At 38.5% G+C, this 22,891-nt stretch overlaps 2 protein-coding genes across 3 annotated transcripts; both read right to left on the reverse strand.

The window, feature by feature from the left end:
* Positions 1 to 246: 246 nt before the first annotated feature.
* On the reverse strand, positions 247 to 8,896 carry ctu1 (cytosolic thiouridylase subunit 1 homolog (S. pombe)). 2 transcript variants are annotated; one of them, XM_062049702.1, is made up of 4 exons: positions 8,722 to 8,896; positions 4,465 to 4,834; positions 4,334 to 4,389; positions 247 to 1,252 (listed from the first exon to the last, which is right to left on the reverse strand). In XM_062049702.1, the coding sequence occupies exons 2-4, from the start codon at positions 4,827 to 4,829 to the stop codon at positions 717 to 719; spliced, it is 957 nt and encodes a 318-aa protein (XP_061905686.1). In that variant the 5' UTR covers positions 4,830 to 4,834; positions 8,722 to 8,896; the 3' UTR covers positions 247 to 716. The 2 variants fall into 2 exon arrangements, with proteins under 2 accessions (XP_061905686.1, XP_061905685.1); XM_062049701.1 differs by having other exon boundaries at positions 4,334 to 4,834; positions 8,722 to 8,892.
* Positions 8,897 to 11,895: 2,999 nt separating this feature from the next.
* On the reverse strand, positions 11,896 to 21,847 carry crybb2 (crystallin, beta B2). The gene is made up of 6 exons (XM_062051671.1): positions 21,777 to 21,847; positions 17,559 to 17,646; positions 17,357 to 17,475; positions 15,822 to 15,954; positions 15,604 to 15,746; positions 11,896 to 12,198 (listed from the first exon to the last, which is right to left on the reverse strand). The coding sequence occupies exons 2-6, from the start codon at positions 17,619 to 17,621 to the stop codon at positions 12,030 to 12,032; spliced, it is 627 nt and encodes a 208-aa protein (XP_061907655.1). The 5' UTR covers positions 17,622 to 17,646; positions 21,777 to 21,847; the 3' UTR covers positions 11,896 to 12,029.
* Between the last annotated feature and the right edge of the window lie 1,044 nt (positions 21,848 to 22,891).

Genomic DNA, 22,891 nt, shown 5'->3' on the forward strand with positions numbered 1-22,891 from the left:
GGAGGTGTTTCGGGCACGTCCAAACGGTAGGAGGCCACGGGGAAGACCCAAGACGTGTTGGGAAGACTATGTCTCCCGGCTGGCCTGGGAACGCCTCGGGATCCCCCGAGAGGAGCTGGACGAAGTGGCTGGGGAGAGGGAAGTCTGGGCTTCCCTGCTTAGGCTGCTGCCCCCGCGACCCGACCTCGGATAAGCGGAAGATGGATGGAATTTCAGTTTTTTTTAAATCACATAAAAGGGTTACTTTTTAAAAAAAAGTGTTTATTGAATACCAGTTCATAAAACATACTGAGAGACTCCTCTTCATGAAGCACTAGTCCCTCTATGATCAAAGGTAGAAATAATAGATATAACAAAGCAGCAAACTCAATGATTAGTTCCAGGCAGACTGTTTCAATTTGCGTACTTCCACAATTAACATTTTGAGTTCCACTGACATATACTGTATGTACAGCAAACTGCTGTGTGCTATTAGTACTCAGATGGGCAACACTCACTCATTGGGAGGGACTAACTCAAATATTAGCAATTTATAATTAAACAGGAGAGAAGGGGAAGCCAATAAAAATTGTGTGACAACACTAATGGATATTTGGGACAGGAGTGCACCATCAAATTTGGGCTCTCAGGAAGTACGTAGAATACGGATTGAAGTGCGCTAATTAAAACACAGCCGTAAACATTAACATCATCGAGTAATTAGCAAGGCTCCTTTTTTAAATGTCAACCACTTTTAACTTCCTTTCCTCCTTCTCTGTGAGGGGTTGATTGGAGATAATCTTATCATGCAAACGATGGTGTTTTCCAATGCCTAGTTTGGGCAAGCCTCGGTTCAGGCCCTCCAGCAGCACGCATGACTTGCACAGCGTTTGACTGGAGATGTAGCCACACTTGCTGCAGGTGCCCTGCACGGGCATCTTCACCCCGTCCCGTATGGACAAGTTCTCCCCTGAATGGATAATATCAATGATGGTGCTGGGTCTTATGCTCTCCAGATCTTTTAGAAAAGTTCTGGCGTGGCCACGATAAGCGTTGGGGGAGTAGATGCATTCTGTGGAGAAGTAGTCCAACTTCTTGAAATAGGCATACATCACGATCTCTTTCTCATATGCGTATTTGAGAGGTTTGCAGCGTGGTACGACCCCGTCGCCCTCACTTGACGTGGAGATGGCGGTGCAACGCCGCAGACGGGCTATGTCACCCCGCAGGACGTTCATCAGGACGGTCTCTGCTATATCGTCGGCGTTATGACCTGCACAGAACAGACATTGTGGAAAAACAATAACTCTTCTTTTGCATTACTGAGCAGAATTACAAAAAGTTGACAAGTATGAGACTAGTCTGCCACATACTGAAGCAGACTGAGTCGATAACGCCAGGTAAGGACATTAGAATAATATCTAAACGGCGGACATTTAGCCATTAAAATATGGAAAAGCTGCTCTTAAGGTCCAAGCTGTTTGTTTATATGCTTTTTTTTATTTCTCTTTATTTGGGCTTATTGACCCTAATTAGAATAAAAACTAAGAATCATCTTTTATTATGATGTACTTAGTCCATAAGTAACAAACATGCTAATTCTTATTTTTACACTTTATTTTCCAAATTCCATTGTATGTTGTACTCTTCTAACACCACCAGATGGCAGTATAAGTGTCCACATAAGCGGCCATAAGACCCCAATTCAGTAGTGTACACCATTTTGGAAATAAGAGCTAAAAGGTGCTGTCCACGCATGTGGCCACTAAGGCCTTTTTTGAAGGAGAAACCATAAAAGTCCACTCTCCAAGGTAAATACTGTAAATAATTATTACATTATTTCACGAAACTACTGTAGTTGTTCATACTACAGTGCATCCGGAAAGTATTCACAGCGCTTCACTTTTTCCACATCTTGTTATGTCACAGACCTGTTGCGAAATGGATTCAATTCATTTTGTCCTCAAAATTCTACACAAAATACCAAATAATGAAAATGTGAAAAAGTGTTTTTATAAATCTTTGCAAATGTATTAAAAATAAAAAACAAAGAAATCACATTTACATAAGCTCAAAAGTGATATATATTAGAGATGTCCGATAATATCGGTCTGCCGATATTATCGGCCGATAAATGCGTTAAAATGTAATATCGGAAATTATCGGTATCGGTTTTTTTACTATCAGTATCGTGTTTTTTTTGTTGTTTTTTTTGTTTTTTTTATTAAATCCACATAAAAAACACAAGATACACTTACAATTAGTGCACCAACCCAAAAAACCTCCCTCCTCCATTCACACTCATTCACACAAAAGGGTTGTTTCTTTCTGTTATTAATATTCTGCTTCCTACATAATATATATCAATATATATCAATACAGTCTGCAAGGGATACAGTCCGTAAGCACACATGATTGTGCGTGCTGCTGCTCCACTAATAATACTAACCTTTAACAGTTAATTTTACAAATTTTCATTAATTACTAGTTTCTATGTAACTGTTTTTATATTGTTTTACTTTCTTTTTTATTCAAGAAAATGTTTTTAATTTATTTATCTTATTTTATTTTATAAAAATTTTTAAAAAGTACCTTATCTTCACCATACCTGGTTGTCCAAATTAGGCATAATAATGTGCTAATTCCACGACTGTATATATCGGTATCGGTTGATATCGGTATCGGTAATTAAAGAGTTGGACAATATCGGAATATCGGCAAAACGCCATTATCGGACATCCCTAATATATATATATATATATATATATATATATATATATATATATATATATATATATATATATATATATATATATATATATATATATATATGGCAGGTGTGTGCCTTTCCAAATCATGTCTAACCAACTTTATTTACCACAGATGGACTCCAATTAGGTTGTTAGAACATCTCGAGGATAATCACTTGAAACAGGGCGCACCTGAGCTCACTTTTCAACAAGACTTAAGGCTGTAATTGCTGCCAAAGGTGCATCAACAAAGTATTGAGCAAAGGCGGTGAATACTTATGTGCGAGTAATTTAATTTTTTTTTCGTTTTGAAAAATGTCAATTAAAACATTTTCACATTGTCATTATGAGGTATATTGTGTGTTTAATTTTGAGGACAGAAATTAACTCATTCCATTCTGGAAAAAGGCTGTAACATAAAATGTGGAAGAAGTGAAGCGTTGTGAATATTTAACGGATGCACTGTATATCTTACTGTATTGTTTTTTTGTACAATATTCTTTATCTAAAAGTTTGTTTTTCTTTTTAAAAGACATGTAAAATATAACACCATATATTGTCAATTAATATTAACTTGATAAAAGTTTTGCCAATAACATATTTTAGCATTTACTGTACACATTGTAGCAGGGACAAATAATCTTACAAAGTTAAAGTAGCAATGATTGTCACACACACACTAGGTGTGGTGAAATGTGTCCTCTGCATTTGACCCATCCCCTTGTTCACCCCCTGGGAGGTGAGGGGAGCAGTGAGCAGCAGCGGTGGCCGTGCCCGGGAATCATTTTTGGGGATTTAACCCCCAATTCCAACCCTTGGTGCTGAGTGCCAAGCCTGGAGGTAATGGGTGTTAGAATAATTATGTGTAAAGTTATCACACAACTCTAGTATGCTTAAAGTCCGTTGCTATAGTTATTAGCTATTGTGCTCAAGTTAGATTTTTGTATCTGTGCAAAGCTGGCAATCCAAAAGATTGCCAGCCGTCTCTATCAGTGTTGTGTCCAGACTCGGCCTGCTGACTGCCAAGGCCGAACACCGCCGTGACGCAGACAGAGCAGAGACAAGGCGATATCACCAGCGTCAACACATTTGCATTTTTGTGTAATCATATATTGTGTCTAACTGGAGTTGTCGAGATGACCCCCTTCCCTCAGCGACAGCTTCAGTGATGTAACAGGGACCTTCCAAATAAATAGAGGAAGCACGCGGGCTGGACTTTTAGAACGTAGTTTGGATCTGTAACTAGAATACAGCCCAAAACACGTGTCTCCTCATGAGCTGAATTGAACTCTGTCTCTGCATGATCCCTTGCTTCTTGTCTGATTAATAGATGTCATCAGTGTTTGAACCTGACATTGGGTCCCATTTTTATAGTCTTTGGTATGACTCGGCCGGGGTTTGAACTCACGACCTACCCATCTCAGGGCGGACACTCTAACCACTAGGCCACTGAGCAGGTCTGTAATCTGACAAGATTACATTTTTTAAGAAACCAGAGTTATTTTCACAAATCCAACTGAGATCCAAACTATTAAATGATTACTGGATGAGCTAGAATGACTGTTGTGTTGGTTGAGTGTTTATGTAAATACAGGTGGAGTTACCTGTGCAGATCTTGTCCACTTTCAGCATGATAGCTCCTCTATCTAGCGCCTGCCGCCTGAAGACGCCACAGAAGGTGCAGTTATTTTTCAGTCCCACCTGCTTGACGATGGCATCCATAGTCCACCCGTACAGCTCCTCATACGACACGATCTTCAGGGGCAGCTCGTACTGTTGCTGGTTCCTCTTCACCGTCTCCAGGGAGTCGTCTCTATAACCGGTGATGCCCTCGTCCACAGAGAGAAGCATCAGCTCCAGGCCGTAACTGTGGCGCTCATTCAGCAGCTTCATCACATGTGCCAGCACCGTGGAGTCTTTCCCGCCCGAAGCGGCAATACCCACGGTCTCGCCAGGTTTGAAGAGGTGTGCTGCCACGATGGTCTGATGGACCTCTTCTTCAAAAGCCCAGAAGAAGCACTCCTTACATATCGAGTGGCCAGTTTTTGGACGTTTTAACACGGCACGCTTCTCAGTGCAGGTGCTGCACAGGACGGGCATCTTTGCTGTTGGAGAAAACATATTAATTACTTAATTTCATGTTTCAACTCTTTTACATTCAAAAACCCTCGTTTAATTGTTGCATGTATGAAGTGCATTTGCAAAGTATTCACAGCCCCTTACCTTTTCTACATTTTTTGTTAGACTTATTCCAAAATGTTAGACTTATTCCAAAATGTATTCAATAGCCTGTCCATCAGATGGGGACATCTCTACGCTGCTGACCCGTCTCCACTCGGGATGGTTCCCGCTGGCCCCACCATGGACTGGACTTTCGCTGATGTGTTGGACTTTCACAATATTATATCAGACCCACTCGACACCGAGGATGTCGTTGTGGCTTGTACAGCCCTTTGAGACACTAGTGATTTAGGGCTATATAAATAAACATTGATTGATTGATTGATTGATTGAATACATTTTTTCCTCAAAAATTCGTCACACAACATCCCATACTGACAATGTGCAAAGTTTGCATCATAAATATATATATTTTTAAACTAAGTATTCACAGACCCTTTCTCAACATGAATCTTTGGTTGCAATCACAGTATTTTGAATATGACGCCACCAGCTTGGCACTCCCATTCTTTCAGCACATCATTTGTAATTATGGGATGTTGTGTGTAGATTTTGGAGTAAAAAAAAATATAATAATAAAAAACATTAATTAGGTACTTTCTTTTTAGGGCTGCAGCTATCAATTATTTATTATCTATCTATTATTTACTGTCTATCAATTAGTTTGTTCGATTAATCGAGTAATCAGATAAAACAAACTTCATAGCCTCAATGCGTATTTTAGGGAACAAATTTGAAATAAAGATTTTTTTTTACTTGCCATGACCTTTATATTTATTACTTCTTTTACCTTCCATTTAGTTTATTTACCTTTCTGTTTTTAACGTTCCATTTTCCTTATTTTACCGACTACTTTGACTTCTAATGCAGTCCGGATTTAATACATTTTTATTAGTTACACTCAAACAATTTATCGAAGCAACAGAATATAAATCAAAGTTGTTTTTTTTCTAATCAAATAACTGATTGCATCCTTAAAGGCCTACTGAAAGCCACTACTAGCGACCACGCAGTCTGATAGTTTATATATCAATGATGAAATCTTAACATTGCAACACATGCCAATACGGCTGGGTTAACTTATAAAGTGCAAATTTAAATTTCCCGCTACACTTCCAGTTGAAAACGTCTTTGTATGATGACGTATGCGCGTGACGTCACTAGTTAAACGGAAGTATTGGTACACCTTTGAATCCAATACAAAAAAGCTCTGTTTTCATCTCAAAATTCCACAGTATTCTGGACATCTGTGTTGGTGAATCTTTTGCAATTTGTTTAATGAACAATGAAGACTGCAAAGAAGAAAGTTGTAGGTGGGATCGGTGTATTAGCGGCTGGCTGTAGCAACACAACCAGGAGGACTTTGACTTGGATAGCAGACGCGCTAGCCGACGCTAGCCGACGCTAGCCGCCGACCGCACGGATGATCGGGCGAAGTCCTTCGTCCTTCCGTCGATCGCTGGAACGCAGGTGAGCACGGGTGTTGAGGAGGAGATGAGGGCTGGCTGCCGTAGGTGGAGCGCTAATGTTTTTATCATAGCTCTGTGAGGTCCGGTTGCTAAGTTAGCTTCAATGGCGTCGTTAGCAACAGCATTGTTAATCTTCGCCAAGCTGGAAAGCATTAACCGTGTAGTTACATGTCCATGGTTTAATAGTATTGTTGATTTTTTGTCTATTTTTCCAGTCAGGGGTTTATTTCGTCTGTTTATATCTGCATTTGAGCCCGATGCTATCACGTTAGCTCCGTAGCTAAAGTGTTTCGCCGATGTATTGTCGTGGAGATAAAAGTCACTGTGAATGTCCATTTCGCGTTCTCGACTCTCATTTTCAAGAGGATATAGTATCCGAGGTGGTTTAAAATATAAATCCGTGATCCACAATAGAAAAAGGAGAACGTGTGGAATCCAATGAACCCTTGTACCTAAGTTACGGTCAGAGCGAAAAAAGATACGTCCTGCACTGCACTATAGTCCTTCACTCTCACTTTCCTCATCCACAAATCTTTCATCCTCGCTCAAATTAATGGGGTAATCGTCGCTTTCTCGGTCCGAATCTCTCTCGCTGCTGGTGTAAACAATGGGGAAATGTGAGCAGCACCCCAGCTTGTGACGTCACGCAACTTCCGGTAGGGGCAAGGCTTTTTTTAATCAGATACCAAAAGTTGCGAAATTTATCGTCGTTGTTCTCTACTAAATCCTTTCAGCAAAAATATGGCAATATCGCGAAATGATCAAGTATGACACATAGAAGGGATCTGCTATCCCCGTTTAAATAAAAAAAATCATTTCAGTAGGCCTTTAAGCCTATTAACTTAATTTTCAAATCTCAACTTCACCTATAAAACCTACACTTAGCTATAATAAAAATATGCATAACTATCTAGGTAAAATAAAGTTTTGATACATCTGAGCAGGTCTCCTTGGACGTATCCTCGCCCATCCATGCGGACTGGACACTGGCCGAGAGTTAGTGGGCGGCCGAGGGTGGAGTCGGCTCTCTTGGTTGCTTTGTTGGGTCTGCTCCTGTCTCTGGCCATGCTCCCCCTACCCCAGCAGACGATGGCGTGGACCACCGCAGAGGCCACCAAAGTGTATATGTTTTTTTGTTGTTGTCTTTGTTTTACTTTTGTGGCTGTATGTAGAAGTGGCTGGTTGCATCAGCGTTGCTCTTTTGATGTATTTATTTGATGTTTCCCTCTTACACACATGTTTATGTGTGCTATGGCTATGGGGTTTTGTTTTCCTTGGCCTCAGTCTGGACCCCCTCTCCAGGGGCCCAGGCTTAGACTGAATATTTTTTTTCCTCACCCTCCCTACCCAGCGTTTACCTGTTTCTCACCTTTTTTGTAAGGGGCGCCGGAAGTTGGCAGACCCGTCAGCGATCCTGTTCTGTCTACCTGTAATGTTTGATCCTGTTCTGTCTCCCTGTAATGTCTGTCTGCTCTTGAATGGGATTGTGCTGAAAATCTTAATTTCCCCTCTGGGATTATTAAAATATTTCTGATCCTGATCTCTGGTATTTCATAAGACTATGCAAGTGAAGCTAATGTGGGGGGTACGTGGCTGATGGGGGAAAATATGCAGCAATTCCCCAATTGACAGAAAACAGACAAAACCATGTTGGAAAACAAATTAAAAATGCTGCAAGATAAACAAAACAAAAAAATCAGCACAAAATAAAAATGCCAAAACACACACAACCCCCAAAAATACTTTTAGGTGAAAATTGCTGCATGCTAGACAGCAACTGATTTATATAACTTACTGTAGGTCTGGCTCCCTTGGTAGAGTAGCTAACTTTTGATTTTCCACCCATGCATTTTCTATTATTAGTCCCTCTCAGGTTGGTGGGGGTTGCTGGAGCCTATTCTAGCATTTCATTTTTATTTTTATTAACTTGCAGCATTTCTCACAAGCAGTTGTTTTCGCATTTTTCTTTTGCATTTATGGCTGTGATTCTGCCAATTTTGTTTAAATTGTGTTTATACGTGTTTTGTTTTAAATACTTTCCTTGTTTGCAGCGTTTGGCCACCATAATAACCCAAAGTAGGGTTAATATAAACAATGCAAAAGGAAAATAATCTGTTCATTAAAAAAAAATTGTAATGCTGGAAAACACTCGAATCACTTTAGAAGTTAGCAATAAATGTAATTTAATTGAACAATCTAGAGTGAAGAGTTGTGTTAAAAATGATCATAGCGTGAATCGTGGACGTTGTTTTATAACATCTCACTAGGGACAGCCGTAAAAGGCTAAAATGTCATCAATTTAAGCGCGCGTTGAGTCTCGTTTGTACAAAACGTTCACCTACCATACACGTGATGTGACAGTTGACAACGAACGGCAAGATGAAGGAAGGAAAACAAGAAAAATGTGAGTTAAACATGTAGTTTAAACTAAACATTAGCTTAGAAAAGTGCCGGCCGCCATGTTGTGTCGTCAGCTCTTCTTCGCCCACAAACAGGAAGTGACGTCACTTCCCAATACTGCTAAGGGTACGCAGCATGGAGCGCTACTGCCTACTGGCGCTGACGAGACGCGGGGCCGCCATCTTGGAGTGGTGATCCACTCCACTCAGTGCAATTCATTTGGCAGGAGCAATGAACTGTCAGCACATTTAATTCCTTTTACCTGACTGAATACCACTGATTTTCACGCGCTTTTTTTGTCATACGTGTAGCTATGATAAAGGACACATGTTTTATTATTCATAGTTTGCTTAACAGTAATAGAATATTCTTATATGCTATAAGTGACCAGACGTCCGAGATCAAAACTGGGAATATAATCCCAGAGAAGGGGGAAAAAAAACGGTCAGCTATTTTTAAGTTGAAGAAACAATATGATTAGGTTATAAATACATGCATGTATCCTGTATCTCTGTTGCTGCAGCAGCAGAGAGTTTATTCTGTCTTGACACTTTGTATTGATATTTTGTATTACATTCTTCCCTTAAATGATCATGTTTACAGTGATTGTTTTATATGTATTTTTTTATGTATGTCACTTTGGATAAAAGCGTCTGCCAAATACTTAAACATAAACATATATAAACACCTGAAAGTCTTTATATCAGCTAAAACCACCAATCGGTTTCACTGGATTCAGAATAAAAACCAATTCTGTCTTACAATACCATACCATACCATACCATACCATACCATACCATACCATACCATACCAACTTTATTTATAAAGCCCTTTAAAAACAAGCAACATCTTTATCTTCATCATTTATTTCAACTTTCTGTTATTCAAGTATGACATTTTTAAATGTAATTAATTTAATTGACAAGCAATTATATTATGGTCATACTCTTGTTTGCTAGCGGCTAGGATTTCCGTACTATTGAAGATCTTTGCTCCTTCTCAACTCTGTGGTAATATTCTTTTCACAAAATACAACCAATAGTACGTTAATGTTAAATCTTACTTGTGAAAAGTAATCCCCCGATTTCTATTTTCAACAGTCCGCTCATTTGAGCAGGAAAAGCCTGAACACCATCTTTGTTTTCTACCTGTCAACTGTCACTTTACCATCTTTGTTTTCTACCTGTCAACTGTCAGTTTAGGCTGCTCGCCGGCTCCTCATCACCACTTCAAGATGGCGGCACAATTTCTCGCGTCACGGCAGCCAATGCTGCGTCTACTTATAAGATGTCTATGGCTAAGATGTCCCCAGAGAATAGTAGCAAGCTACACTACAAGCTACACGGCAAACGTAGCGTGCTACATCAAAGCTACATTTAACTGCATTTATAACTATGTATAATATCAATGTTAATGTAACTGAGAGTGTACAAATGGACTCAATAAGCGTCCATTACTATTGACTATCTGTCCCCATACTCCACTGTATGTATTTATTTAGTTTGCCTTTTCTTTGGCCCACCTCTATAATGTTATTCATTTTCTCTACCTATGGTAAAAATAAAAATAAATAGCATCCATCTATATACTGACAAAGAAACAATGACGTGTGTGTTGTTTGGGAACAGTTGGTAATGGTTATGTGCAGTAAAACTTAAATATAATAGTTAATTTTGAGTTGTTTACTATGTAAACCAAAATCATAAGGTTTGGGGCATTGTTTTCTCTAAACCATGGGTGTCAAAGTCATTTTAGATGGGGGGGGGGGGCACAAGTGGGCCGGACTGGTAAAATCACGGCACGATAACTTACAAATAAAGACAATTTCAGATTGTTTTCTTTGTTTAAAAATAGAACAAGTGCATTCTGAAATTGTACAAATCATAATGTTGTTGGTTTTTTTTACACTTAAATGTTGTGGTTAATAGTATTCTATCTTTTTTTGTCGTTATTTATTGCATTTATATTTTATATAATATATAGTTTATTTTACTTCATGCATTATAAATACCATCGAGCAACAAACTGTCTTTAGATTTTTTCAAACAAACAAATATAATGTTTAAATCATACAATATGGTATATTTGGAGGTATAATATACATATTAACATGAATTGATTAACTTGGACCCCGACTTAAACAAGTTGAAAAACTTATTGGGGTGTTACCATTTAGTGGTCAATTGTACGGAATATGTACTGTACTGTGCAATCTACTAATAAAAGTTTCAATCAATCAGTCAATCAATATGCAATTTTCTGCATTATTTTGTGTTGTGATAATAAATGACTGATTTTTATGATAGAAAAAAAAATATCACATTAAAAAATAATGATGTTGACTTGTAGCACGTTTTTTTAGATGGCAAATAATTACAACATTGAAGATGCTTTTAAAAAATGATAAACAATGTGAATTCAAGCCATCTTCTGTTTGGAACTAACATGATAGATATTTATGGGCATTGTATGATGTTTTGGTTTGTTATAAAAATAACATAAAACTAAAATAAAATAAATATATGATAAAAAATGAAAATCATATGTGGGAATAATTTTTTGTAAAAAAACAAACAAACCCCAAAAATAAAAAGATGTTTCCATAAGGACCAATAAAAGCTAATAATTGGAATTTTCTGTCAACTATTTTGTCAACATTGGGATTTGTTATATGTTGTATATATTATATAAAAATATAATATAATATATCAGTATATGTTATATACTGTATGTATAATATGTAAATATTACATATTTGTTATATTTGATATTGTTACTATGGTACATTTTTAATACCTGCATTATCCTTGCCATCCTTACCCTTTCCATCCTTTAGAACTGAGCTACTGTGTGGAACAATTTCCCTTGTGGATCAATAAAGTTTGTCTAAGTTTAAGTCTAGTGGTTCAGGCTTTAAAGGGGCTTTTTACAACTTGCTCACACTTACATTTTTCAAACCAAAAAATAAATATATTTTTAAAATGTTGATATTTTTCAGACTTACTAATTATAGTGAATACAAAGACATTCGCATAAATGTTGCAAAGAGCCCCTTTTAACCTCCTCAGTGAACCTGGGTAATTGCATTACAGCACAGACCTGGCTCGGAGACAAGTAAGCAAGAACATTTTATTCAATTGCTTGAAGGATATCATGTCTGCACCGCTGCAATACGTTGGCCTACTGGTGCAGGGTGCAACTAATGAGGGCTGCAGAGGTCAAGGTTCATACTAGGAAACAATCACAAGCTTAGTTGACAGGGTGAAAAGCACCCCTCTGATGCCACTGCATGTCTCTGATGCGCCGAACTGACTGGATCTGCGGGATCTGGGCCCCGAACTCCATGTTGTCCTTATACTCGCCCTTCTCAAACAGGTACTGGTAGCCTCTGTAGCCCGGGTACTGATAGCCCACCCAGCTGGTGAGACAGGAAATAGAGGAGGATTAGTCCTGAGTCCACACTGCAAAAAGTCAGTGGGCAAAAACAAGAAAAAAAATACAAAAATGAGGGGTATTTTATTTAAACTAAGCAAAATTATCTGCCAATAGAACAAGAAAATGTGGCTTGTCAAGACTTTCCAAAACAAGTCAAATTAGCTAACCTCAATGAACCCCAAATATAGCTTAAAATAAGTATATTCTCACTAATAACAAGTGCAATTTTCTTGGTAGAAAAAAAAGAGACCTTTTTGCTCAATATGTTGAAAAATATTCTTAAATGAAGTAAATGCTAGTGCCATTATCTTGACATAATGATATGCGCTCGGCATTACATTTCTTGAAACCAGCAAACTTATACTAAAAACTAGTTTATTGTTCTTAATGGAAAGGCAACAAGGCAAGCGCTTGTTACTCTCGGGGTCTCCTAGCCGCTCAGGCAAATCATATTGTCTAAAAATGCATTTTTCCATGGATAACATGACATCATCGCATCAAGTGCGTGCTCTTTTAGTCAATTAGTGCGCATATATACAGCCCGGCCCCCGGCCAAATTTTTATTTATTGTAATTTTGAAGAATTTATCTGAATGTGCATGAACTATTTCTGTTCAAAATTGTTAGAAATGTCAAATGTTTAAATATTAACTGTCAGTTTACTGTACTGTGCCAACTGTACTACTATATGAGTACATATTTTCTATTGTTTCATTGGAAATAAAACAGCAAAGTCCATTTGACTGTCATCTGTTTTAATTATGAGACACAATTGTGTCAAAGTCATGATTTTTTTTTTTTCATGCTTGAAGTAAGAAATGATGACTTTAAAAAAGTAGTTTTCTACTTGTGAGTGTTGATGACACAGCTTTGCAACACTTGATATTCTAGTTTCAAGCATGTTTTACTCAATATAGCTCATCAAATCTCAGCAACAAGCTGTAATATCTTACTGAGGTCATTTAGGACCCATCCATTTTCTACCGCTTGTCCCTTTTGGGGTGGCGGGGGGTGCTGGAGCCTATCTCAGCTGCATTCGGGCGGAAGGCGGGGTATACCCTGGACGAGTCGCCACCTCATCACAGGGCCAACACAGATAGACAGACAACATTCATTTAGTGTTGGCAACCATTTAGTGTTGCCAATCAACCTATCCCCAGGTGCATGTTTTTGGGGGTGGGAGGGGCCTATCCCCAGGTGCATGTTTTTGGGGGTGGGAGGGGCCTATCCCCAGGTGCATGTCTTTGGAGGTGGGGGGAAGCCGCAGTACCCGAAGGGAACCCACGCAGTCACGGGGAGAACATGCAAACTCCACACAGAAAGATCCCGAGCCCGGGATTGAACTCAGGACTACTCAGGACTTTCGTATTGTGAGGCACATGCACTAACCCCTGTGCCACCGTGCTGCCTATTTTAGGACCAAAACCCTTAAAACAAGTAAGGCCGCGCAAGTCCCGGGATGCCCAAAATGTCCATGACACACCTAGCAGAGTCCCACGGGGAGGGGGAATAAAAGTTGGAAAAGTCTGCAAAAGTCCCAAAAATTTTAAAAATACCTACCCGGAAAAAGGTGGGGTGCCATCTCCGGGTTGCGGAGGAGACCCTGTCCAAAGTGGAGGAGTTCAAGTACCTGGGAGTCTTGTTCACGAGTGAGGGAAGAGTGGATGGTGAGATGGACAGGTGGATCGGTGCGGCGTCTTCAGTAATGCGGACGCTGTATCGATCCGTTGTGGTGAAGAAGGAGCTGAGCCGGAAGGCAAAGCTCTCAATTTACCGCTCGATCTACGTTCCCATCCTCACCTATGGTCATGAGCTTTGGGTTATGACCGAAAGGACAAGATCACGGGTACAAGCGACCAAAATGAGTTTCCTCCGCCAGGTGGTGGGTCTCTCCCTTAGAGATAGGGTGAGAAGCTCTGTCATCAAAGTAAAGCCGCTGCTCCTCCACATGGAGAGGAGCCAGATGAGGTGGTTCTGGCACCTGGTCAGGATGCCACCCGAACGCCTCCCTAGGGAGGTGTTTAGGGCACGTCCGACCGGTAGGAGGCCACGGGGAAGACCCAGGACACGTTGGGAAGACTATGTCTGGCCTGGGAACGCCTCGGGATCCCCCGGGAGGAACTGGACGAAGTGGCTGGGGAGAGGGAAGTCTGGGCTTCCCTGCTTAGGCTGCTGCCCCCGCGATCCGACCTCGGATAAGCGGAAGAAGATGGATGGATGGATGGATGGATACCTACCCAGGTTGGAGTCCCACAAGTCCCGCCGCCGGCCGGGATTCCCAGAATGTCCAAAACGCGCCCAGCAAAGTCCCACGGGAAGGCGGGGAGAAAAGTGAGAAAAGTTGGTGAAATGTTCAAAAATCACACCCGGGTTCGAGTGCCACAAGTCTCAAGACTCCATGTGGGACTCAAACCTGGGTAGGTATTTAGAACATTTTTGGGACTTTTGCCGACTTTTCCATCTTTTCTCCCCCCTCCCCGTGGGACTCGCCTGGTGTGTTATGGACATTTTGGGCATCCCGGGACTTGCCCGGCCGACACCAGGACTTGTGGGACTCGAACCTGGGGAGGTATTTTCAACATTTTTGGGGACTTTTGCCGACTTTTCTCACTTTTCTCCCCCACTTCCCGTGGGACTGTGCTGGGTGCGTTTTGGACATTTTTTGCATCCCGGGACTTGTGTGGCTGGCGGCGGGACTCGTGGGACTGGAACCCAGGGAGGTATTTTCAACATTTTTGGGGACTTTTGCCGACTTTTCCATCTTTTATCCCCCCTCCCCGTGGGACTCGCCTGGTGTGTTTTGGACATTTTGGGCATCCCGGGACTTGCGCGGCCGACACCAGGACTTGTGGGACTCGAACCTGGGGAGGTATTTTCAACATTTTTGGGGACTTTTGCCGACTTTTCTCACTTTTCCCCCCCACTTCCCGTGGGACTTTGCTGGGTGCGTTTTGGACATTTTTTGCATCCCGGACTTGTGTGGCCGGCGGCGGGACTCGTGGGACTGGAACCCGGGGAGGTATTTTGGACACAATTGGGACTTTTGACCATTTTGGCTGCCTTTTCCCCCCTCTTCTTCCCCGCCTTCCTGTGCACCATTGCTGGGTGTGTTTTGGACATTTGGACAAAAATAGTTCCAAGCATGTTTTACTCAATATAGGTCATCAAATCTCAGCAACAAGCTGTAATATCTTACTGACATCATTTAGGACCAAAACACTTAAAACAAGTAAAACACTCTAACGTCAAATCTGCTTAGTGAGAAGAATGATCTTATCAGACAGAAAATAAGCAAATATCACCCTTATTTGAGATATTTCATCTTACTTAGATTTCACTTTTTGCAGTGCATACGGTCCGATACATACGAGCTGAGGGGATGGACTCACGTGCCGCTCTGAACCCGAACCGAGGAGACCTTTTCTTGGTAACCATGTGCATGGAAGCTGGGGACGTCGTCGTCGACGATTTCTATCTTCTTCCCCGCAAAGCTGGGGTTCTCATAAAGCACAATCTTGTGCTCCTGGCTGTCCTGGGGAAGTAGACCACGAGCATGAAGAGAGCGATGCACATTTTTCATCAAGTGTTAAAAAGTCTGCTTTCTCACCACTTTGATGGGTCGGAATGCGACGATGGTGTCACTGCGTCTGCTGTTGGTCCAGGAATCCCAGCGAGGATACTCCCCCTTCTCAAACACATACTGCTCGCCCTTGCAGTCCGCCTGCTCGTATCCCACCCATCTGAGGTGAAGTGTTGTTGTTGGTACACCACCGTGCATTTTTGAGCATTCCACATGCTAAAACTAATCCAAAGTAGGTCAATATTGCCGGAGAACTAGCGTCCTCTGTAGTGGACATTGTTTTTGTTTTTTTTGGTCTATGAGTTTTGAAAAATGCAGAATTAGAAATGTCCACTGCACAGGACGCCGGCCCTCGGGAGGATATACTCAGTGAAGTGAATTGTATTTATATAGCGCTTTTTTTCTAGAGACTCAAAGTGCTTTACATGGGAGAAATATAACCTTAGAGAAAAATGTCATTTGTACGCACGTACAACACTTAAGACCTTCAGTATATCAGTATGTGGAATTAAATGATGGAATGGATGAAGCAAAGCAATCCAACAATGTACTAATATGATCCACTTCAAGAAACTCTTCACACTTAAAGTGTTTACAAAGTACAAAGAAGAAGAACCATGATAAACATTCTCAATTGTGTGTGTTTGTGTGCGTGTGTGTGTGTGTGTGTGTGTGTGTGTGTGTGTGTGTGTGTGTGTGTGTGTGTGTGTGTGTGTGTGTGTGTGTGTGTGTGTGTGTGTGTGTGTGTGTGTGTGTGTGTGTTTTACTAACAAGACATGGCGAAGCCCGAAGCCAAGTTTCTTAACATGGAGATATTCTCATTACTTTTCTTTTGTCGACCACAAAAAAAACAACATTTTAGTTAAATGTAAGTTGTGTCTTGGATCAAAGATCCTATCCTGGCAATTAAAGTCTGCTGAAACAGCTACAAAAGCAACATGCTTCGACGAAGCTAGTAAAGAGAGACACACTTCACCTCCTAAGCAACAGCGGCTGGATTTTAATGAGGCACTGCGCACTGAAGTCTGTCAATTCTCTTATACACCGTTGCTCTTTCATTCTAGACTTCTATAGTGTTTGATTATCACATCACTCTAAATGTATGGACTATAAAGTTCACAAACATAAAGAGGGATGCTAGTGGGCCAGGCCAATCTTTCCTTATCTCTCAACTAAAACTGGGGAAATATGTAGAGTGTTCTGGGCTTCAGACATGATTTTATTTCATAATTCCTCGAGAGAGAAAAACTCCTGGTTAGGCTTTGTGTATGTAGTGTGTGCCTTCCTTGCTTTACAGCTATGTTGTTATTATGCGGTTTGTTACTTATGTATGTTATGTTGCAGCAATTTAAAATAGTTTTGTCAATTTGTTGTGGTCTGAAACAAATTGGCCCTTTGAAACATATCTTTGTGTGTTGTATGTAGAGCACATTGCTTAGCAGAGTTCAGTGATGCAAATGTTGATCAACACATTGTATTATTCTCCAGTGCAATAACAGTACTGAAACGAAAAGGAAAATGCTGAATATCTGTTTTTGTTTTCCAAATGATTTGACACTCACGGTCCACAAAGCACCAATATGGAGCCCACTTTCTCCACGCCGGCTTCCTCCAGGTTGTTACAGGGACCAGTCAGCTCATGGCAGCGTCCCTGGAAGTTTTCCTGCTCATAGATAACCAACTGTGCGGAAACAACCCACCAGCGGAGATAATGATGTATTGATGCCATATTTCTACATTGTTCTCATTTGTCACCAAGGTCACCTTGAGTGCACTGGAGCCTGGCTGCTGCTGCTTGGATGCAGGATTCTGGTGGTCTGTGGCCATAATAAATGGATAGGCAAAGATGGAACTGAAAAGAAACATGGCAGATATTTGCTTACATAGAGAAAATATCAACTGAAGACAAAGCGGTTATTTGTAACTGCAGCAGCTACATTGTAGAACATTATATACCTTTCAGTCAATACTCTACTTCTCTGCAGAATATTTAAACCAGGGGTCCCCAAACTACGGATCTGGTCCGCCAGCGTCCAAAATACGGCCCACAGGAAGTCACTTTTTTTTAAAAATAATTATAATTTTTAAAAATCTGTCCTTTCTAATCTATTTTCTACTGCTTGTTACTCTCGGTGTTTCCCAGCCGCTCAGGCAAATCATATTGTCTAAAAATGCATTTTTATTAGGTTAAAACAATTAGGCCTGGGGCCGGGCTGTATATATATATATATATATATATATATATATATATATATATATATATATATATATATATATATATATATATATATATATATATATATATATATATATATATATATATATATATATATATATTAGGGCTGCAACTAACGATTAATTTGATAATCGATTAATCTGTCGATTATTACTTCGATTAATCGATTAATAATCGGATAAAAGAGACAAACTACATTTCTATCCTTTCCAGTATTTTATTGGAAAAAAAACAGCATACTGGCACCGTACTTATTTTGATTATTGTTTCTCAGCTGTTTGTACATGTTGCAGTTTATAAATAAAGGTTTATTGAAAAAAAAAAAAAAAAAAAAAAATTAAAAAAAAAAAAAAAAAGAAGCCTCTGCGCATGCGCATAGCATAGATCCAACGAATTGATGACTAAATTAATCGGCAACTATTTTTATAATCGATTTTAATCAATTTAATCGATTAGTTGTTGCAGCCCTAATATATATATATATATATATATATATATATATATATATATATATATATATATATATATATATATATATATATATATATATATATATATATATATATATATATATATATATATATATATATATATATATATATATATATACATATATATATATATATATATATATATATATATATATATATATATATATATATATATATATATATATATATATATATATATATATATATATAAAATGAGGGGTATTTTATTTGAACTAAGCAAAATTATCTGCCAATAGAACAAGAAAATTTGGCTTGTCAAGACTTTCCAAAACAAGTAAAATTAGCTAACCTCAATGAACCCCAAAATAGCTTAAAATAAGTATATTCTCACTAATAACAATTTTCTTGGTACAAAAAAAAAAAAGAAACCTTTTTGCTCAATATGTTGAAAAATATTCTTAAATGAAGTAAATGCTAGTGCCATTATCTTGACATAATGATATGCGCTCGGCATCATGATTATTTTTTTCACGCTTGAAGTAAGAAATTATGACTTTAAAAAAGTAGTTTTATACTTGTGAGTGTTGATGACACAGCTTTGCAACACTTGATATTCTAGTTTCAAGCATGTTTTACTCAATATAGCTCATCAAATCTCAGCAACAAGCTGTAATATCTTACTGACATCATTTAGGAGCAAAACACTTAAAACAAGTAAAACACTCTAACATCAAATCTGCTTAGTGAGAAGAATTATCTTAACAGACAGAAAATAAGCAAATATCACCCTTATTTGAGATATTTCATCTTACTTAGATTTCACTTTTTGCAGTGTGTATATATATATATATATATATATATATATATATATATATATATATATATATATAAATCCCACCCTCTCCTCATTCAATGTGTATTCTTTATTTTCCTGACTATTTACATTGTAGATTGTCACATCAAAACTATGAATGAACACATGAGGAGTTATGTACTTCACAAAAAAAGGTGAAATAACTGAAAACATGTTTTATATTCTAGTTTCTTCAAAAATAGCCACCCTTTGCTCTGATTACTGCTTTGCACACTCTTGGCATTCTCTCCATGGGCTTCAAGCACACCTGTGACGTGAAAACCATTTCAGGTGACTACCTCTTGAAGCTCATGGAGAGAATGCCAAGAGTGTGCGAAAAAGTAGTCAGAGCAAAGGGTGGCTATTTTGAAGAAACTAGAATACCAAACATGTTTTCGGTTATTTCAACTTTTTTTCATAGTTTTGATGTGACAATCTACAATATAAATAGTCATGAGAATGAGAAGGTGTGTCCAAACTTTTGGCCTGTACTATATATATATATATATATATATATATATATATATATATATATATATATATATATATATATATATATATATATATATATATATATATATATATATATATACATATATATATACAGGCCAGCCTTCGGCCAAATTGTTTTAACCCAATGCGGCCCCTGAGTCAAAAGGTTTGGGGACCCCTGGTTTAAACATTCAGTAGAGCTCAACAGTAGAGGTGGCCTATATATACTACAAATTATGTCCGAAACCAACATTTTTTAGTTGAAATTCTTTTAGATCTGTGAATTATTTTTTATGATATAAGTGTCCTAAATAGGAACATGTTTGCCCTCTGACCCCATTTCAAATACCGATCCAAATCTTTGTCAATAGATTAGAGCAGTGGTTCTCCAAGTCTTCTCACCAAGTACCACTTAAAAAAGCACTTGGCTGTCTAAGTACCACCGTAATGACCAACATTAAAATACAGTAGGCCTAAGTATTCATTAAAAGCCTCATGTGTCTTATAAGCCCACGCCTCCCTTTGTGCTGTGCCAGAATGTCTCGTTGTTTCGTGCCTCTCTAGCCTCATGCCCAAGCCTTGTCTCGTCTCTCGTTTGAGTATCGTGATCCTGAATTCCCTTGTTGGCATTTTGAGTCTCCTCCTCAGCAGAGTGATATTTGGTTAGATAGTTTTGCAGCCGAAGTAGTGAGTTTCAATTTTGTCTTACAGTTCTCCTTTTTCCTCAATTTTTGAGTGACATTTTTTGTTTACTATTATTCGAGATAAGCCAATACAGCCATTGTTTCTCCCTCCTTTTGGAGCGTATTTTGTCATTGATCAATTTCATAGATCATATCCTGCACTAAGTATAGTTCGCTATTGATATTTTTTTGTTTTCTCCTTTCCGAGTGATTTCCGGTTGTTCCTTTTTTTTTGTGGAACCTTTTTCGCCGAGTTGTCAGATTAAAGCCTATGTTGTATTGCCCTGACTCAGGGGGTGAAAAAGTAGCTTTCAAAATAAAAGCCTGCCGGATTGTTCCCTACTCTGCATCTGAGTCCTATTTTTGACCAAGCCTGACAATTTGTGAAAATAAACATAGAGGACAACTGAAAACTGTCAAGTATTGATTCATTAATGGGCTTTGGAAAAAGGCATATAACTTTAACAAGTCCTGTTAGAGATACTTATTAAAATACTACTCTTGGAAATAAATAATTCCCTGAGTCCTATGTGACAGTTTTTAGGACGCACCGTCACCATTTAAAAGAGTTTTTTATCAAATTTTAATAAATTGATATGCATATTTGTAGAGTATGCATGGGTGTCAAACAGGGGCTGCATAGTCAATTAATATTTAATTAACTAAATTAGTCAAATAAAAAAAGTCCAAAAAATACTTTAAAAAAGTGTACACGTAACCTTTTTTAAAATGTTATTTTGTTTAAATTTTTTTTTTTTTTTTTTAGAATTTATAGACCACCTTTGTGTCAGCTGTAATATTCTGATTATTATGGGTGTGCTATTCACGTTTCAATTTGTTCTCGTTATATGACGCCTTTTTTTTGTTTTTTTATTACTAAAATGTTGTTAAAAACTTAGTTTGCCATTTTGGAGTTTTAATTCCAGCTAAAAGATACACATTCATTAAATACAAGTTAATTGAACTACAAATTGGAATAAGTAAGCATAACTGTGCCTACTTTTAGAGGATGGGTGTCCAAAGTGTGGCCCTACGGCACAACAAAAATGTAACATAATGCAACAATATTGATGCTAATAATATTAGTGATAACATGCTGTGCCACGTGTAGCACAACGCTGACAAAATTAATCATATTGAAAACATTTTTTTACAGGAACAAAAGTACATTAGTCCAAAGTCACGTTGAGATTAAACATTCATGTTAAATGAATCAAACCAGGCTGTAGGAATGTGGAATAAAAGTTAAAGAGGTGAAGTGCTTACCAGTGCCAGTCTGTGCCAGTGTGGTGGCGATGGTGTTGTGCGCTCAATTTATACGGGAAAGCCAGGGGTGGTAACTGTGCCAACAGCACCCGCTGTGAGCGTGCCAGCCTGCAGAGCAGCCCGCCATAGGCTGGGCAGGATGAAATGAGGGGTCACCGCGTGGTTTCCCTTTCACACACGCCCACAAAGTTATTTCATTAGTTGTCACTTTTATCCAGCCTGTCATTGTTCGATATCCTCATGATTCAGCACTAATGGTGCCAGGAGTCCCACACTCACAATGAGAGGGAGGAGAAGAGGGAGCATTCCTATGTTGGGGCTCAATATATAAATATATATATATTCACTTCATGAAAAGTCATGTATCATAACTTATGCTTGGAAGGTTAACAGTATGATGGTAGATATAACAGGTGTGTGGTTTTTCTATTAAATGTATTAGTATTATTAACAGGACACGTAGAACATAGACACAACTATAAAGTACAAAAGCAGTGAAGTTGTCACGTTGTGTAAATGGTCAATAAAAAGAGAATACAACAAATCCTTTTCAACTAGGGATGTCCGATAATGGCTTTTTGGCGATATCCGATATGCCGATATTGTCCAACTCTTTAATTACCGATACCGATATCAACCGATACCGCTATCAACCGATATATACAGTCGTGGAATTAACACATTATTATGCCTAATTTGGACAACCAGGTATGGTGAAGATAAGGTACTTTTTAAAAAAATGAATCAAATAAAATAAGATAAATAAATTAAAAACATTTTCTTGAATAAAAAAGGAAGTAAAACAATACAAAAACAGTTACATAGAAACTAGTAATTAATGAAAATTTGTAAAATTAAGTGTTAAAGGTTAGTACTATTAGTGGAGCAGCAGCACGCACAATCATGTGTGCTTACGGACTGTATCCCTTGCAGACTGTATTGATATATATTGATATATAATGTAGGAAGCAGAATATTAATAACAGAAAGAAACAACCCTTTTGAGTGAATGAGTGTAAATGGGGGAGGGAGGTTTTTTGGGTTGGTGCACTAATTGTAAGTGTATCTTGTGTTTTTTATGTGGATTTAATTTAAAAAAAAAAAAAAAAAAAAAA

This window comes from Entelurus aequoreus, linkage group LG06 (genome assembly GCF_033978785.1).
Source record: "Entelurus aequoreus isolate RoL-2023_Sb linkage group LG06, RoL_Eaeq_v1.1, whole genome shotgun sequence".
Taxonomy (NCBI): Eukaryota; Metazoa; Chordata; class Actinopteri; order Syngnathiformes; family Syngnathidae; genus Entelurus; species Entelurus aequoreus.

Excerpts from the sequence above, each read along its gene's own strand:
- ctu1 (XM_062049701.1), bottom strand. The coding sequence starts at position 4,829 with ATGCCCGTCCTGTGCAGCACCTGCACTGAGAAGCGTGCCGTGTTAAAA. Across the intron at positions 1,253-4,333 it reads AGTGGACAAGATCTGCACAG|GTCATAACGCCGACGATATA; the intron begins GTAACTCCACCT and ends TGTTCTGTGCAG.
- crybb2 (XM_062051671.1), bottom strand. The coding sequence starts at position 17,621 with ATGGCCACAGACCACCAGAATCCTGCATCCAAGCAGCAGCAGCCAGGC. Across the intron at positions 17,476-17,558 it reads CAGGCTCCAGTGCACTCAAG|TTGGTTATCTATGAGCAGGA; the intron begins GTGACCTTGGTG and ends GTTTCCGCACAG. Across the intron at positions 15,955-17,356 it reads ATATTGGTGCTTTGTGGACC|ATGGGTGGGATACGAGCAGG; the intron begins GTGAGTGTCAAA and ends ACTTCACCTCAG.